Below are 17550 nucleotides of genomic sequence, written 5' to 3'. Positions count from 1 at the left end.
TATGCTCCCCTTGCCTCACTTTCCTCATCTGTAAAATGGGGATCATGGTACCAAGCACATAGCACGGTTGTTCAGACAAAATAAAATACTCCCTAGGATGTGCCGACCACAACCTGGAGAAATGGCATGAAGACAGAGGCTACATGATCAAGATGGAGCAGCAGTCCAGGGTGGAGGACCTACTGCAGAATGTGTGAGCTCCACAGCCCAGGGACTCTCCAGAAAGCTAGAAAATAGGCCGGGCGCGGTGCTCACGCCTGAAATCACAGCACTTTGGGAGGCCGAGGCGGGCAGATCACCTGAGGTTAGGAGTTCGAGACCAGCCTGGCCAACATGGTGAAACCCTGTCTCTCCTAAAAATATAAAAATTAGCCGGGCATGGTGGTACGCGCCTGTAATCCCAGCTACTCAGGAGGCCGAGGCAGAAGAATCACTTGAACCCGGCAGGTAGAGGTTGCAGTGAGCCGAGATCACACCATTGCACTTCAGCCTGGGCAACAGAGCGAGACTCCATCTCAAAAACAAAACAAAACAAAACAAAAAAGCTAGAAAATAAATGGATTTCACAGAATCCCACACCATGGGGGCCAAAGCTACGTTAGTCATTAGTTTGGTAATAAAAGAAAGGGCTACCCCTCTAATCTAGGAAGCTGGGTGCAAGGTGAGCCTTCAACAAATGACAACAATGAGTAGCAGTTTTGTTCCAACTAAAAGTCACCTTCTCCCTGAAGCCCTCCTTGCCTTCCCCAGGCAACCCACTCACTGCCCCCTCTGAATGTGTGTCACCTAGTTTGTTTCCTGGTCAGTCTCCCCCATTAGGCTGGAAACATAGTGAGGGCAGAGATATGTCAGTTTCATCCCTGCATCCAGTGCATGGCAGGTGGTAACAACACGGCTGCTGACTGAACAGAACGGACCCTGCATTGCCTGCCCTACAGCGATCTGCTGGTTGAATTCACAAACCAGCTTCTCCACCCACACCGCAGGCTGACTCCAGGACTGGGGAGCTTCCAGAGCCCGTGGGCACTCAAACCACCCACGACCAACATCTGAGTTGGCTGAGACACTGGCCCACGTCACAGCACATCCCAAGGTTTAAGATTAGCCCTGGGCAATATGGAAACATCTACAGCATTTCAAAAGCACACACCCTTTGGCTCAGCCGTTGCATTTCTAGGAATACATCTCACAGACCAGGTTTCTCAACCTCTGCACCACCAGCACTTGTGCTAGATCATTCTATTTCTTCTCCTTCTTCTTCCTCTTCTTCCGCTTCTTCTTCTTCTTTTTGAGACAGGGTCTTGCTCTACTGCCCAGGTTGGAATGCGGTGGCTCAATCATAGTTCACTGCAGCCTCAACGTCTCAGGCCCAAGTGATCCTCCCACCTCAGCCTCCTGAGTAGCTGGGACTACAGGCACATGCCACCACACCCAGCTAATTTTTTTTTTTTTTTTTTTTGAGATGGAGTTTCGCTCTTGTCACCCAGACTGGAATGCAATGGCACCATATCGGCTCACTGCAACTCTGCCTCCCGGGTTCAAGAGATTGTCCCGCCTCAGCCTCCCTACTAGCTGGGATCATGGGTGCGTACCACCATGCCCGGCTAATTGTTGTATTTTTAGTAGAGACAGGGTTTCACCATGTTGGCCAGGCTGGTCTTGAACTCCTGGCTTCAGGTGATCTGCCCACCTCAGCCTCCTGAATAGCTGGGATTACAGGCTCCCGCCACCACACCCGGCTAATTTTTGTATTTTTAGTAGAGACGGGGTTTCACCATGTTGACTAGGCTGGTCTCAAACTCCTGACCTCATGATCCGCCCGTCTCGGCCTCCCAAAGTGCTGGGATTACAGGCATGAGCCACAGTGCCAGGCTTTTTTTTTTTTTTTTTGAAAGTTAATCAAGAAGGCTGGGTCATGCCTGTCTAATCCCAGTACTTCGAGAGGCTGAGGTGGGCAGATCACCTGAAGCCGGGAGTTCAAGACCAGCCTGGCCAACATGGTGAAACCCTGTCTCTACTAACAATACAAAAATTAGCCGGACATGGTGGCACGCACCCGTGATCCTAGCTACTAGGGAGGCTGAGGCGGGAGAATCGCTTGAACCTGGGAGATGGAGGTTACAGTGAGCCAAGATCGCACCACTGCACTCCAGCCTGGCCAATAGAGTGAGACTCTGCCTCAAAAAAAGTTTATTAAGAAAGCAAAGGGGCCGGGTGCGGTGGCTTATGCCTGTCATCCCAGCACTTTGGGAGGCCAAGGTGGGTGGATCACGAGGTCAGGAGATCGAGACCATCCTGGCTAACATGGTGAAACCCCGTCTCTACTAAAAATACAAAAAATTAGCCAGGCATGGTGGCGGGCGCCTGTAGTCCCAGCTACTCAGGAGGCTGAGGCAGGAGAATGGCGTGAACCTGGGAGGCGGAGCTTGCAGTGAGTGGAGATCACGCCACTGCGCTCCAGCCTGGGCGAGAGAACGAAACTCTGTCTCAAAAAAAAAAAAAAAAGAAAGAAAGAAAGAAAGCAAAGGAATAAAAGAATGACTACTCCACAGGCAAAGCAGCCAAAGATTTTTTTTCTTCTTTTGAGATGGGGTCTAGCTGTCACTGAACCTGGAATTCCGTGGGCATGATCTCAGCTCACTGCAACCTCTGCCTCCTGGGCTCAAGCAATCCTCCCACCTCAGCCTCCCAAGTAGCTAGGACCACAGGTGCATACCACCATGCCCCGCTAATTTTTTTTTTTTTTTTTTTTTTTTGTATTTTTGGTAGAAACAGGGTTTTACAATGTTGCCCAGGCTGGTCTCGACCTCCTGAGCTCAAGCCATCTGCCCGCCTCAGCCTCTGAAAATGCTGGGATTACAGGCTTGAGCCACCGCACTGGGCCCCTCAGCTAATTTTTATCTGGTGTTGTAGAGATAGAATCTCACTATGATGCCGATGCTGGTCATGAACTCCTGGGCTCAAGAGATCCTCCTGCTGCAGCTTCCCAAAGTGCTGGGATTACAGGCACGAGCCACCTCACCCAGTCTAGATCATTCTTTGTGGTGGGGACTGTCCTGTCCACTGTAGGTGTTTAGCAGCATCCCTGGCCTCCACCCACCAGACACCAGTAGCAACTCTCACTTTGTTGCTAATTAAAAATTATCCTGGGGCCAGGCACAGTGGCTCAAGTCTGTAATCCTGGCACTTTGGGAGGCCGAGGCGGGTGGATCACCTGAGGTCAGGAGTTTGAGACTGGCCTGGCCAAAATGGTGAAACCCCGTCTCTACTAAAAATACAAAAATTAGCCGGATGTGGTGGCAGGCGCCTGTAATCCCAGCTACTCGGGAGGCTGAGGCAGGAGAATTGCTTGAACCCGGGAGGCAGAGGTGGCAGTGAGCCAAGATCGTGCCATTGCACTCCAGCCTGGGTGACAGAGCACGACTCTGTCTCAAAAAAAAAAAAAAAAAAAAATTATCCAGGACAAGTCACATGTCCCCTGGGGGAAGCATAGCACCCCCACATTGTGCACCACTGACTGTTATGCGCATGTGTTAGGGGATCCCCCAAGGCTGTCCAGTGTTGTAAAGGAGGGGAAACAGCCTCCCTGGCCACCCAGAGCACTACATTCCATATGTTTTCACTTCTTGTGGCTGCTGTAACAAATTAGCACAAATGCAGAGGCTTAAAACAACACACGTTTATCCTCCTATAGCTCCAGAGGTCAGGAGTATGAGATCAATATCACTGGGCCAGAATCAAGGTGTCTACAGAGCCCTGCAGCCTCTGGAGGCTCTTTTTGAAGATTTAATTATTTTATTTTTGAGACAGGGTCTCTCTTTGTCACCCAGGCTGGAGTGCAGTGGCACAATCTCAGCTCATCACAACCTCCGCCTCCCAGGCTCAAGAAATCCTCCTGCCTCAGCCCCCCGAGTAGCTGGGATTAGAGGCGTGTACTACCCTGCCTGTCTAATTTTTGCATTTTTAGTAGAGATGGGGTTTCGCCCAGCCCCAGGCTGGTCTTGAACTCCTGGACTCAAGCGATCTGGCCTCCTCGGCCTCCTAAAGTGGTAGGATTACAAGTGTGAGCCACCATACCTGGCCTTCTAATTTTTCTTTTTTCTTTTTTTTGAGACGGAGTCTCGCTTTGTCACCCAGGCTGGAGGGCAGTGGCGCGATCTTGACTCACTGCAAGCTCCACCTTCTGGGTTCACGCCATTCTCCTGCCTCAGCCTCCCAAGTAGCTGGGACTACAGACGCTTGCCACCACGCCCGGCTAATTTTTTGTATTTTTAGTAGAGACGGGGTTTCACCGTGTTAGCCACGATGGTCTCGATCTCCTGACCTCGTGACCCACCTGCTTCGGCCTCCCAAAGTGCTGGGATTACAGGTGTGAGCCACCGTGCCTGGCTTTTTTTTTTTTTTTTTTTTTAAGACGGAATCTGGCTCTGTCGCCCAGGCTGGAGTGCAGTGGTGCAATCTCGGCTCACTGCAACCTCCGCCTCCCCGGTTCAAGCTGTTCTTCTACCTCAGCCTCCCTAGTAGCTGGGATTACAGGTGTGTGCCACTATGCCTGGCTAATTTTTTGTATTTTTAATAGAGACGGGGTTTTGCCATGTTGGCCAGGCTGGTCTTGAACTCCTGACCTCAAGTGATCTGCCTGCTTTGGCCTCCCAAAGTGCTGTGATTACAGGCGTGAGCCACCGCACCTGGCCTATTTAAGATTATTTATTAAAACATTTGGTAGGTTTTAATACTTCATGAATACAAATTCAAAATAATGGCTTTTGTTGTTGTTTTTTAAAAGCACATTAATGGCCAGGCGCGGTGGCTCACACCTGTAATTCCAGCACTTTGGGAGGCCAAGGAGGGTGGATCACCTGAGATCAGGAGTTCAAGACCAGCCTGGCCAACATGGTGAAGACCCGTCTCTACTGAAAATACAAAAATTAGCTGGGTGTGGTGGTGCATGCCTGTAATCCCAGGTACTTGGGAGGCTGAGGCAGGAGAATCGCTTGAACCCAGGAGGCGGAGGTCTCAGTGAGCCAAGATTGCGCCACTGCACTCCAGCCTGGGCAACAGTGAGAGTCTGTCTCAAAAAAAATAATAAAATAAAATAAGTAAAAATAAATATAAAAAATATAAATAAATATAAATACATAAATATATAAATTAAAAATAAATAAAAATCACATTAAAACTTGAAGTTTTTGCCTCCTGAACCTTCCCCCCATCACATCCCTCTTCAACTCTTGCCCCATCACCATCCTGAATTTGGTGTTTATCCAAGTCCCAAACATTTCTTTGAACCGCATACATGTCTCTAAATCATATGTAGAATTGTTTTGCATTTTCAAAATTTATGAAAATTGTATCATATTGCCACTTGCCTTTTTCTGCTTGGCATAGCCTCCGTGAGATTTATCCATCATTCTCCTGTTGACTAACATTTAGACTGTTTTCGGTTTTGCCATTACAAACAACACTGCCCTGAACACGGAGGTAGTCTTTATTACTAACAAAATTAGGACATATTAAGCCTATATGTGTCTGACGTTCTGTTCTGTCTCTTAACCATAATGGTGCCTACTGCAGGTGATGTTACCATCCCCATTTTACAAAGGACTTATCCTTGTCTCCCTCCTCCACCCCAAGCTAATCAACCACCAAGCACTGTTGAATGTGCTCCAGGAATCTTGGCCAGATCCTTGTCAGTGACTACCACCATCACTAGTTACCCCAACTCTGGACCACTCCAGGAGCTTCCAGCTAGTCTCACTGCTCCTCTCCAGTCTTTCTGAGATCTGTACTCCACAAAGCTTCTTATCTGATCACGATGCTATCCTACTTAAAACCCCAAACTCTATTGACTCCAAGGATAAAATCCTTAATCCTCACCAGAGTCTCCAAGTATGGTCAGGCCTTGCCCATCCCTCCAGCCACATCTCCCAATCTCTGGTCTCCATTCTGTCCCTCAAACGCACCGTGTTCTCTCCGGCCCCAGGACCTTTGCACTTTTCACTCCTGCTGTCTGGAATCCTCCCCACCGGTTCCCCAGGTTAACCCTAGACTGCTCAACTGTCACTTCCACCCTGAAGGTATCAGGTTCCCTCTTTTACGCCGCTTGGTAACATTTGCCAAAGAAGTGATTAAACAATTCTTCGTGCAATTTTGTCCACTGTATGCCTCTCATGGTAATTTTGTCCACTGTATGCCTCTCATGGCAAGCTCCATGAAAGCAGGCACCTGCCACCACTCCATCACCCGAGCGCCTAGTTAAGGGGGCAGTTGGGAGGACTCAACGTGCAGCCTTTATGCATTTATTATGCCTGGATGAATGGTCTTGAATGAGTCACAACCTTGAGGGTTAATGTCCCCCATTAACAGATATGGAAACTGAGGTTCAGGGCGCGCAAGGGAACCGCCCGCAGTCTCGACGACAAGGACGCTGCCAACGGGAGACTGCAGCCCCTTCCTCCGAGCCCCTGGCAGTGCCGCCACTTGAGGAGACCCTCCAGGCCGCCAACCCACCCCCTCTAGAGCGCCCAGGAATCTGCCTCCGGGGAGGGTGCGGGGCGCTCTGGGAAATGTAGTCCTGCCAGCTTCCTGAATCCGGCGTCCCCAACTTTCGTTTCCGGCGGGCTGAGTCCTAGCCGATGCTTTGGGAAAGACGCGCGAGATTCCGGGGGTAGATCCGGGATGCGAGGCGGGGCGCGCATGGGGGGCGGAGCTTGTGCGGGACGGGGCGTACGTTGAGTGTACGCCTGCTGTGTGTGCTGCGTTGCTGCTCACCCGAACTCGGTGCTGGGACTCTTTCCTGGGCACCCCAGGCAGAGGGAAACTCCGGATCATGTTCAACCAAAGAGGAAAAGCAGCGAGAATCCAGCATAGGAGACGGGCCTTAGGATGCCCAAGTTAGGATTAGGGGCAAACTACGTTAACCTGGTAGTTAGGAGCTGAAGTTCTGGAATCAAAGATTTGGGTTCCAATCCCATTTCTGTACTTCCTGTTTGACCTTCTCTGGGGGGTTCAATACTTAAAACTCTCAGAGCTTCAGGGTTTGGTTTGGTTTTGTTGAACCGGTAGGTCTAGTTATAGTACCTCTATTGCTAAATGAGGAAAAAACGAAGTACACATGTGTTTTGCTTGCTTGATGCTCAAGAATTGATGCGACCGGGAGCGGTGGCTTACTCCTGTAATCTCAGCACTTTGGGAGGCTGACGTGGGTGGATTGCTTGAGGCCGTTGGAGACCAGCCTGGGCAACATGGGGAAACCCCATCTCTACTAAAAATACAAAAATTAACCGGACCTCGTGGTTCGTGCCTGTAATCCCAACTATTCGGGAGGTTAGTTAGGAGAATTGCTTAAAACCAGGCGGCGGAGGTTGCTGTGAGCCAAGATCGAGCCAGTGCACTCTAGCCTGGGCGACAGAGTGAGACCCTGTCTCTAAATAAATAAATACATACATACAAGAATTGATACCTGGCTGGGCACACCTGTAATCCTGACACTTTGGGAAGCTGAGGCGGGAAGATTGCTTGGGCCCAGGAGTTTGAGACCAGCCTAGGCACCATGGTGGGACTTCATCTCTAACAACAACAACAAAAATTGATGCCCATTATTATGTTGGCAGAAAGAAGCAGGCAGGACAAGGGATATTTGGGGTTGGACGTTGTTGGGGGCCCTCTTGGGGGAGGGTGGGCGCAAGCACTTGGCATCTCTTCCAGTTTTATCTTGAACAAGTTCAGCCTTTATTTATTTATTTATTATTTATTTATTTATTTTTTGAGACGGAGTTTCGCTCTTGTTGCCCAGGCTGGAGGACAATGGCGGGATATCGGCTCACTGCAACCTTCGCCTTAGCCTCCTAAGTAGCTAGGATTACAGGCATGAACCACCACGCCCAGCTAATTTCGTATTTTTAGTAGAGACGGGGTTTCTCCACGTTGGTCAGGCTGGTCTCGAACTCCCGACCTCAGGTGATCCGCCCGCCTCGGCCTCCCAAAGTGCTAGGATTACAGGTGTTAGCCACCGTGCCCGGACGACTTTGCTGGCTTTAAAGATGGAGGAGGCGGCCAGAGGAGAGCGGAGCGGGTGTGGAAGAGTGACTGGGAAAGTGGCCCAGAGGCTGCAGAGTCGCCGCACGCTCGCGCGGTCACCGAGGTGCTGGACTACGTCACCCACAATGCGTGCCTTTGAGGACCACATTAACCACAGTGCACGTCGCGGACCCGCCCACTCGGCCCTGTTGCCACGCCCCCAACAGCCGGCTTAGCCAATGGTGCCACGGCTACGTTACCCACAATGCCGCCAGCGGGCCCATCCACACGGCCTGGTTTGCACCCCTGGTTTAGGGTCTTCGGTCCCGGCTCTGGCGTCCCTGGCTGCCAAGCCTGAGGCCCGCAGTCCCACTCCCGCCGATACCCGCCGCTCCGGTCCTGCCCCGAACTGCCCACAGCCGGCAGCGCTTCCAGTGAGTGCGGGGGGCGCGGGGACGCGGGTCCCGGCCGAAGCTTCGATTTCGCGGCCCGCGCCAGCACCCGGGTCTGTGCCGCGGCCTCGGGTACTGCTCACCCTCCACCTGAGGGGTGAGACGGGAAAGCAGCCCGGCCTGGGGGTCCCAGCTCTCCCAGGACCCTGGAACTGGGGGGCTGTCGTGACCACCCACTCGGGGGTGCCGGACGGGGCCGCGTAGGGGCTTCAGGGTTTGCCAGACCTGGACACCCGGGATCAAGTTGAGGCAGAGTCTGCAGAAAGGGCCTACTTTTCATCAGATTTCCAAAGGAACCCCTTCCATATAGGACCCACTCTAATCATGGAAAATAACGATTCTCGAGCTCTGACCGCAAACATCCCTTTTAGATTGTTTTTGTTTGAGTCTCTCTCTGTCGCCCAGGCTGGAGTGCAGTGGCGCGATCTCAGTTCACTGCAACGTCCATCTCCCGGGTTCAAGCGATTCTCCTGTTTCAGCCTCCCGAGTTGCTGGGATTACAGATGTGCTACCACCATGTCGGGCTAATTTTTGTATTTTTTGTAGAGACAGGGTTCCACCACGTTGACCAGGTGGTCAACTCCTGACCTCACGTGATCTGCCCTCCTCTGCCTCTGAAAGTGCGGGGATTACAGGTGTCAGCTACTGCCCCCAGCCATCCCTTTTAGTTCTGTCAGCAACCTGTGTGTGTAGGTCCTGTTATCATCTCTGTTTGCCCAGTGAGGAAGCAAAGCCCAGAGCCCTTCAGTAAATTACCCGGGAATTAACAGGGGGTTAATAACAAAGATGACATTCATCCACTTCCTTTTCCTTTTCCATGGTGAGGTGAGCTGGCCTTCGAACAAGGGCAGGGGCTTCCCAGTCTAAAGGGCTTATCCAGCCCCAGGGCTGCCCTTCAGATGGTTTTATCGTCTCCACAGGGCCCTGAAAAAAACTCTCTTCCTGTGTCTGGCCAGAGGTATAGAGAGAGACAGGTTCAACTCTAAGGCCTGAAAAGGAACAAGGCCCACCGGAAGCAATGGCCACTGTCCCTGGCCTCCAGCCCCTGCCAACCTTGGAGCAGGACCTGGAACAGGACGAGATCCTGATTGTGAAGGTGGAGGAGGACTTCTGCTTGGAAGAGGAGCCCTCCGTGGAGACGGAGGACCCCAGCCCTGAGACTTTCCGCCAGCTCTTCCGGCTCTTCTGCTACCAGGAGGTGGCTGGGCCTCGGGAGGCCCTGAGCCGCCTCTGGGAGCTGTGCTGCCGCTGGCTGCGGCCGGAGCTGCGCACTAAGGAGCAGATCCTGGAGCTGCTGGTGCTGGAGCAGTTCCTGACTGTGCTGCCGGGGGAGATCCAGGCTCGGGTACGCGAGCAGCAGCCGGAGAGCGGTGAGGAGGCCGTGGTCCTCGTGGAAGGGCTGCAGCGGAAGCCCAGGAAACACAGGCAGCGGGTGAGGTGGGGGGTATTTTGACCCTCAGGTGAGGAAATGGGGCCCTGCTGCTGGGGTCTGCAGCTGGAGATTCCGTGGTCATTGGGTGACCAAGTGTGGCTGCCTGGCCTCTGAGCCCTTTTGAAGAAAGCAACTGCAAAAGATTTCTCAGCCTTGGCCAATGGGTGTCCACCCTTTGATTAACCTCATCCTACCCCAATAGCCCTTTATTAGCTAGTGCAGATGGTTTGTGAACACTGTCCTAGGATAGGCCAAACATGTTTTTTTTTTGAGACATAGTCTCGCTCTGTTGCCCAGGCTATGGTGGTGTGATCACCGCTCATTGCAGCCTCTACCTCCAGGCTTCAAGCAATCCTCCCACCTCAACCTATTGAGTAGCTGGGACTACAGGCATGCACCACTACACCTGCTAATTTTGTGTATTTTTTGTAGAGACAGGGTTTCGTTATGTTGCCCAGACTGGTCTTGAACTCCTGGCCTCAAGTGATCCTCCCATCTTGGCCTCCTGAAGTGCTGGGATTACAGGCATAAGCCACTACGCCAGCCCCAAACATAGGTTTTGGTGGGAGAGAGGTCCGGCACCTTCCAAGGCAGGGAGTTGAAACTACCCCCAAAGTGGGAGAACACTGGGAAGAAAGACCAGGGGCATGGGGGGCACTTTGGTTAGAACCCCCAGAGGTTCTAGAGCTGTGCCATGCAAAACAGTAGCTGCCAGCCACATGTAGCTTTTTAAATTATAGCTATGTACATTTATTTTACTTTTTTTTTTTTTTCTTTTTTTTTGAGATGGAGTCTCGCTCTGTCGCCCAGGCTGGAGTGCAGTGGCGCGATCTCGGCTCACTGCAAGCTCCGCCTCCCGGATTCACGCCATTCTCCTGCCTCAGCCTCCTCAGCAGCTGGGACTACAGGCGCCCGCCACCACGCCCGGCTAATTTTTTTGTATTTTTAGTAGAGACAGGGTTTCACCGTGTTAGCCAGGGTGGTCTGGATCTCCTGACCTCGTGATTCACCTGCCTCGGCCTCCCAAAGTGCTGGGATTACAGGCGTGAGTTACCACACCTAGCCCATTTATTTTACTTTTATTTTTGTGAGACAGAGTCTCTCTCTGTCGCCCAGGCTGGAGTGATTCTCGTGCCTCAGCCTCCCAAGTAGCTGGCATTACAGGGATCTGCCACCACGCCAGGCTGATTTTTCTGTTTTTAGTAGAGACAGGGTTTTGCAATGTTGGCTAGGCTGGTCTCAAACTCCTGGCCTCAAGTGATCTGCCCGCCTCGGCCTCCCAAAGTGCTGGGATTACGGGCATGAGCCACTGTGCCCGGCCACTGTGTAGAATGTTAAATTAGTTCCTCAGTCACACTGACCACCTCTCAAGGGCTCAGTCGTCACACATGGCCAGTGGCTACTGTACTGGATGGCACAGACAGGACCCTTCTGACACACCGAAATCTCTATAGACAGTGCCTCTCCACCTCCTTCCAGCCCCATTTGAAGGAGCAGAGGAAGCCTCTTACTCATTCCTCCTGCTTCAGTTTCAGTCGTCGAACTCCTTGAGATTAGAAAGAAGTCCTGCCACCTGCTGTTTCAGTTCATTTTTCAGGGCCTTGCGTGGATGGGGCACATGGGCAGTGCTGACCAGCTGCCTTTCTTCCTGTGGCAGTGCTGCTGGCTGCACACTGCTGGCCTTTTGCAGCCAACAGAGGAGGCACATCCCCTAATGCTTGACCACAGCGTGAGCTGACCGCAGTCAGAAAATCCTGCCATCGTGGTGGCCAAGAAATCGGGGTTTCTTCCCAGCCGTCCAGCCTCTTTCCTGGCCACCACAACTTCAGTGTTTGGGGTTCCCGGCATGGCTTCCTTCTGTCACTGCACCGACACCTCTGCACACATGCCTCATGGCCATCACTGAGCTGAGAGGGGCAGGCTGTGCTCCCCAAGGGGACTACGCTCTCTTAGAGGTGTGGAATGTTGAATAAGAGGAAGCCTGAGATGGGTCCCTGACGCTGGGTTTGTAGTTGCCTAGGGATGTCTCTTGTCCAAGTGCTATTGCAGAGCTCAATTCTAAGACCCAATTTCATTCAACTCACCTTTCCTGGAATTAGGAAATAGATCATCTCAGAGCACCTGTTGATAATTTCTTTTTTTTTTTTTCTTCCCTGAGACGGAGTCTCGCTCTGTTGCCCAGCCTGGAGTGCAGTGGCACGATCTCGGCTCACTGCAACCTGTACTTCCCGAGTTCAAGCGATTCTCCTGCCTCAGCCTCCCAACTACCTGGGATTACAAGCGTGCTGCCACCATGCCTTGCTAATTTTTGTATTTTTAGTAGAGATGGGGTTTCACCATGTTGGTTAGGCTGGTCCCGAACTCCTGGCCTCAGGTGATCCACCCACCTCGGCCTCCCAAAGTGCTGGAATTACAGGTGTGAGCCATTGCAGCTGGCCAGATAATTTCAAAAAATCTAGCAAATGCAGTTCTGTGAACTTCTGAAATTAGTCCAGCGCTGACTCAGGGCTCTTCTGGCCCAGGGTCTATCCCAGGGTCTATCAGGAGGACCAAGGAATAGAGGGTAAGAATGTGATGGGGAAACGATTGTGGTGACAGGGAGAGACCATGGAGTAGAGCAGGCTGGGAGCTGGCTGCAGGGAACACTGCCACATGGCTGGGCAGAGGGAGGGAGGCTGCAGACAGCCCGGGGGTGGGCAGCCGGCTGGGGTGCCTGAGATGAGGGGTGTGGGGCCCTGCGGGGATTTTTTCCTTCTGGCCTTCTGGGAGCTGGTGGGGAGATCACTGTCTGTGTGCAGGGCTCAGAGCTGCTTTCTGATGACGAGGTGCCCCTCGGGATAGGGGGACAGTCCTTAAAACACCAGGCAGAGGCTCAGCCAGAGGATCTGTCCCTGGAGGAAGAGGCTCGATTCTCCAGCCAGCAGCCCCCAGCCCAGCTGAGCCACAGGCCACAGAGGGGCCCGCTGTTGTGGCCAGAGAGGGGTGAGTAGCACCCCTTTGGAGGAATGAGAAGTGGTGCAGGGGAGGGAGGTGAAGATGAATGGGGTGTGGACTGTGGCCAGGGCAGTGGCCTGCCTGGATGCAGGGTGCACAGGCTCTCCAGCAAGGAGTGGATCTTGGGTGGGCAGCCACCGGGCTGTTGGGGCCTTGGTGTGCAGGGGGCGGCAGGGGCAGTACTGGGTGAGCTGTGTGACTGGTGGTGACTCTGCTCCTTCCCAGGCCCTCCAGCTCCCCGGCATCAGGAGATGGCGTCAGCCTCGCCTTTCCTTTCGGCCTGGTCCCAGGTGAGTGGGATGCTTCTGGTCTGCAGCATCCTGGGGTCTGGCCCGACCTACTGTGTGTCACACTTCCTTGTTAAGGGGACACCTCTCCTGGGGGCCAAGGTTTTGGATGTCAGAGGAGCTCTTCCCTGGAGTTTTCTCCCTTTGCTCCAACCCTGGAGTCACTTCCCCTGGCCTCCTGGGAAGTCTTTTCTTCTCTCCAGAGGCCATTTAAGTACTCGGCTGTGCCCGGAAGATTCTGCAGTCCACCAGTGAGACAGGGTGGTGACTCCTACTCTGCTGGGCACAGGAATCTCTTGGGACTCTGGGGGAAAACACAGCTTCCTCCCACACCGCTGGGCTGGAATGGGAGTCTCCTTTGTTTGCTTGCTGGTTTTTTTGGTTTTTTTGTTTGTTTGTTTTGAGCCAAAGTCTGGCTCTGTGCTCACGCTGGAGTGCAGTAGTGTGATCACGGCTCACTGCAGCCTTGACCTACCAGGCTCAAGGGATCCTCCTGCCTCAGCCTCCTCAGTTAGTTGGGACTACAGGCATGTACCACCACACCCGGCTAGTTGTTTTTTTGTTGTTTTTTTTTTTATTGGGACACAGTCTCGCTGTGCTGCCTAGGCTGGTCTTGAACTCCTGGGCTCAAGTGATCCTCTTGCCTAAGCCTCCCAAAGCACTGGGATTACAGGCATAAGCCACCATGCCTGGCCTGTTTTATTTTTATTTATTTATTTATAATTTTTATATATGTGTGTGTGTGTGTATGTGTATTTGCTTTGTTTTGTTTTGTTTTTGTTTTTTTGAGACAGAGTTTTGCTCTTGTTGCCCAGGCTGGAGTGCAATGGTGCGATCTCGGCTCACTGCAACCTCCGGCTCCTGGGTTCAAGCGATTTTCCTGCGTCAGCCTCCTGAGTAGCTGGGATTACAGGCACCCACCACCATGCCTGGCTAATTTTTTTTGTATTTTTAGTACAGATGGGGTTTCACCATGTTGGCCAGGCTGGTCTCGAGCTCCTGACCTCAGATGATCCACCTGCCTTGGCCTCCCAGTGTGCTGGGATTACAGGCGTGAGCCACCGCGCCCGGCTGAACATTTCCTTTAGACCCTCCCCGAAAACCCCCTAGACTCATTACCAGAGTCTCTACCTGTTTTTCCCTCAGCCTCTGGCAACCACAAAGCTCCTTCTTGTCTCTGTGAATTTGCCTGTTCTGGAAAGGGTTTGCTTGTTTTTTAATCATGCTTCTGGGTCAATCTGGTGCTACATCTGGGAGCCACTGGCCCAGAGGCATCCTGAAGTCCCCCGTCTGCCGCAATGGGGTCCTGGAGCTGGCTGGCCACGGAGCCAGGGGATGCTCTTGTCTCCCTGTGGAGCATGGTCCGCGGTGGCTGAGTGTGCAGTGGGTCCACCACTCCTTGTGGCGAATCTGTCCCTTCTCCAGTGGTGTCCCAGCTCTGCAGCAGTGGCGCATGGGAGCAGTGGGCGGAGACGCCAGGACTCACCACTGCAACGAGAGTGGAGAAGACCAGCTGCACCACCAGGCTTGGCGCCAGCCTCGAGGGGCAGTGGCGGTGCAGCTCCCTGGGCCAGTGGCCTTAGTTGGGGAGGAGGCAGCTTGCTTGGGGCCAGGACTGAGTGGGGTGCGTTCTGGCAGGTGCCCGTGAACTTGGAGGACGTGGCTGTATACCTTTCTGGGGAGGAGCCAAGATGCCTGGACCCAGCTCAGCGGGACGCGCCGCTGGAGAATGAAGGTAACTTGCAAGTGACTGTGTCCTCTAGGGGGCTTGCCAAAAATAGGAACTGTCAGGCACCAGCTCCGGGGCTTGGTTCTGTTGGTCCAGTTGGCCTGGGGCGATCCTCCGTGGACAGGGCTACCCATATCCCTGCAGAGTCCCACCTGCAGGGCCTGCACAGCCACTCGGCCATGACTCAGGCAGATGCCCAGCACTGCCTTGCCATCCTGTTCTTCTGCCTCTGCCCCCTACATGCTGGTCCTACTTCACTTCAGCTTCCCTGTGCCCTCCTCTCAAGGGCAGAGCTGCTCCCACAGGACCTGGTTCTCCAGCCTCTCCCCATCGCACCGAGCACTGCCCTGCCTGTTACCCAGCACCGTCCCCTAAGCTCTTTCTCTGTCCGTTTGTCTCTTCCTGCCTTTCCTGATGCTGCTGAAGCCTTTTCTGGTTTTTTGTTTGCTTGTTTGTTTTGAGATGGAGTTTTGCTCTGTTGCCCAGGCTGGAGTGCAGTGGCACAACCTTGGCTCACTGCAACCTCCACCTCCTGGGTTCAAGCGATGCTCCCACCTCAGCCTCCCAAGTAGCTGGGATTACAGGTACTCGCCATCATGCCTGGCTAATTTTTGTATTATTAGTAGAGATGGGTTTCATCACCATGTTGGCCAGGCTGGTCTCGAAGTCCTGACTTCAGGTGATCCGCCGGCCTAGGCCTCCCACAGTGCTGGGATGACAGGTGTGAGCCACCGTGCGTGGCCATGCTGAAGCCTTTTCTAATGACAGTGAGATGTCGCTTTGTATTAGGGTTCTCCAGAGAAACAGAACCAACAGAAGATACACACACACACACAGATTTATTTTAAGGAATGGGTACTTAGACAGCTCCCTTGGTTGCTTACAGAAGTTGACAAGTCTGAAATCTGCAGGCCAGGCGAGCAGGCTGGAAGCTTAGGATTTCTGTGCCACGGTCTTGAGGCAGACTTCCTTCTTTGGGAAACCTCCAGAATTTTTTTCCTTTTTAAGGCTGAAGAATATACCATTGTAAATAATGCTGCAGTGAACGTGGGTGTACAAGTGTATCTCTGATCAACTCTGCTTTCTGTTCCTGGGTGGATGTATCCAGCAGTGGGATGGCTGGAGCATATGTGGTCATTCTGTGTTGAGTTTTTTGAGGAGCCGCCATGCTGTTTTCCACAGCATCTGCACCATCGTATGCACCCAGCAAGAGTGCACAAGGGTTCCAGTTTCTCCACATCCATACCAGCGGTTGTTATTTTCAGGGTTTTTTTTTTTTTTGAGATGAAGTCTTGCTCTGTTGCCCAGGCTGGAGTGGAGTGGCACAATCTCAGCTCAGCTCACTGCAACCTCCGCCTTCCGGGTTCAAGCGATTCTCCTGCCTCAGCCTCCCAAGTAGCTCGGATTACAGGTGTGCGCCACCATACCCGGCTAATTTTTCTATTTTTAGTAGAGCTGGGTTTACCATGTTGGCCAAGCTGGTCTCGAATTCCTGATCTCAAGTGATCTGCCTGCCTCAGCCTCCCTAAGTGCTGGGATTACAGGCGTGAGCTACCGCACCTGGCCTGATTTGGAAATATTTTCTCCTATTTTGTGTGTTGCATTTTCATTTTGTTGGTAGCGTCCTTTCATGCACAAAAGTTTTTGGTTCTAGCGTCCAGTTGATCGTTTTTTTCTTTTGTTGCCTATGAAGAGTTTTAGATGATGTTGTATGGGTCTCTGGTTGGTCAGCAGCAGCTTTGGTGACAGGCATCCAGAGCAGGGGTTCTCCACCCGGGGCAATCTTGTCCCCCAGAGGACATCTGTCCATGAGTTGGAGACATTTTTGGTTGTCACGACCCTGGGGTTGTCACTGATGAAAGTGATTATTTGTTGAGCAGAAGGTGGGGACGCTGCCCAACCTCCTGCGGTGCACAGGGCGGCCGCATCAGAGACAGCCCGGGCCAGGTCCCATGGACACCACCTGCACCGTGATTGAGGAACCCTGATCTGAAGATCTCTGAGCGCACATTACCTGTGGTCCAGTTCGTTCCCTGTGCAAAAGGCAGAAGTCAAAAGGGAAAGAATTTGCCAGCCCTCCCGGCTCCCAAGTGGTTACGTGGAATCCTCAGAAGGGAAGGAATGAGATTCTGCCCAGCTCTGTCACCAGCTCCTGGAGCCCAGACACAGCTTCCCTCTCAGGGTCACAGGCATGTGTTTGGGTTTTACTTACCCGGCGCCAGAGCCTATGGTAAAAAAGGTCTGTGGGGCCGAGGAAAGTTGGATCTATTTGATCTTGCTTAAAAAAAAAAAATGGCCAGGCACGGTGACTCACACCTGTAATCCCAGCAGTTTGGGAAGCCGAGGCGAGTGTTTATCACCTGAGGTCAGGAGTTCGAGTCCAGCCTGGCCAACATGGTGAAACCCTGTCTCTATTAAAAATACAAGAATTAGGCGTGGTGGCGGGTGCCTATAATCCCAGCTACTTGGGAGGCTGAGGCAGGAGAATAGCTTGAACCCAGGAGGCGGAGATTGCAGTAAGCCAAGATCACGCCATTGCACTCCAGCCTGGGCAACAAGAGCGAAACTCTGTCTCAAAAAAAAAAAAAAAAAAAAAATTGGCCGGCGCGGTGGCTCACACCTGTAATCCCAGCACTT

General features: G+C 52.6%; 1 protein-coding gene across 2 annotated transcripts in view; it reads left to right on the top strand.

Moving 5' to 3' along the window:
* The first annotated feature begins 8244 nt into the window (after window positions 1-8244).
* Window positions 8245-17550, top strand: part of ZNF500 (zinc finger protein 500) — a 29755-nt gene continuing 20449 nt past the window's right edge. Inside the window, exons 1-5 of one of the 2 annotated variants that reach the window (XM_063796168.1) lie at window positions 8245-8453; window positions 9392-9903; window positions 12702-12885; window positions 13123-13187; window positions 14823-14919. In XM_063796168.1, the coding sequence (XP_063652238.1) occupies window positions 9490-9903; window positions 12702-12885; window positions 13123-13187; window positions 14823-14919 (760 nt within the window). In that variant the 5' untranslated portion in view covers window positions 8245-8453; window positions 9392-9489. Of the gene's footprint in view, window positions 9297-9391; window positions 9904-12701; window positions 12886-13122; window positions 13188-14822; window positions 14920-17550 lie in introns of both variants that reach the window. The other variant, XM_063796169.1, reaches the window with a different exon arrangement.

The sequence above is a fragment of the Pan troglodytes genome, chromosome 18 (assembly GCF_028858775.2).
Source record: "Pan troglodytes isolate AG18354 chromosome 18, NHGRI_mPanTro3-v2.0_pri, whole genome shotgun sequence".
Classification (NCBI taxonomy): Eukaryota; Metazoa; Chordata; class Mammalia; order Primates; family Hominidae; genus Pan; species Pan troglodytes.
Note: the sequence above shows the minus strand (reverse complement) of the source record. Positions and strands in the feature narration are given on the sequence as shown.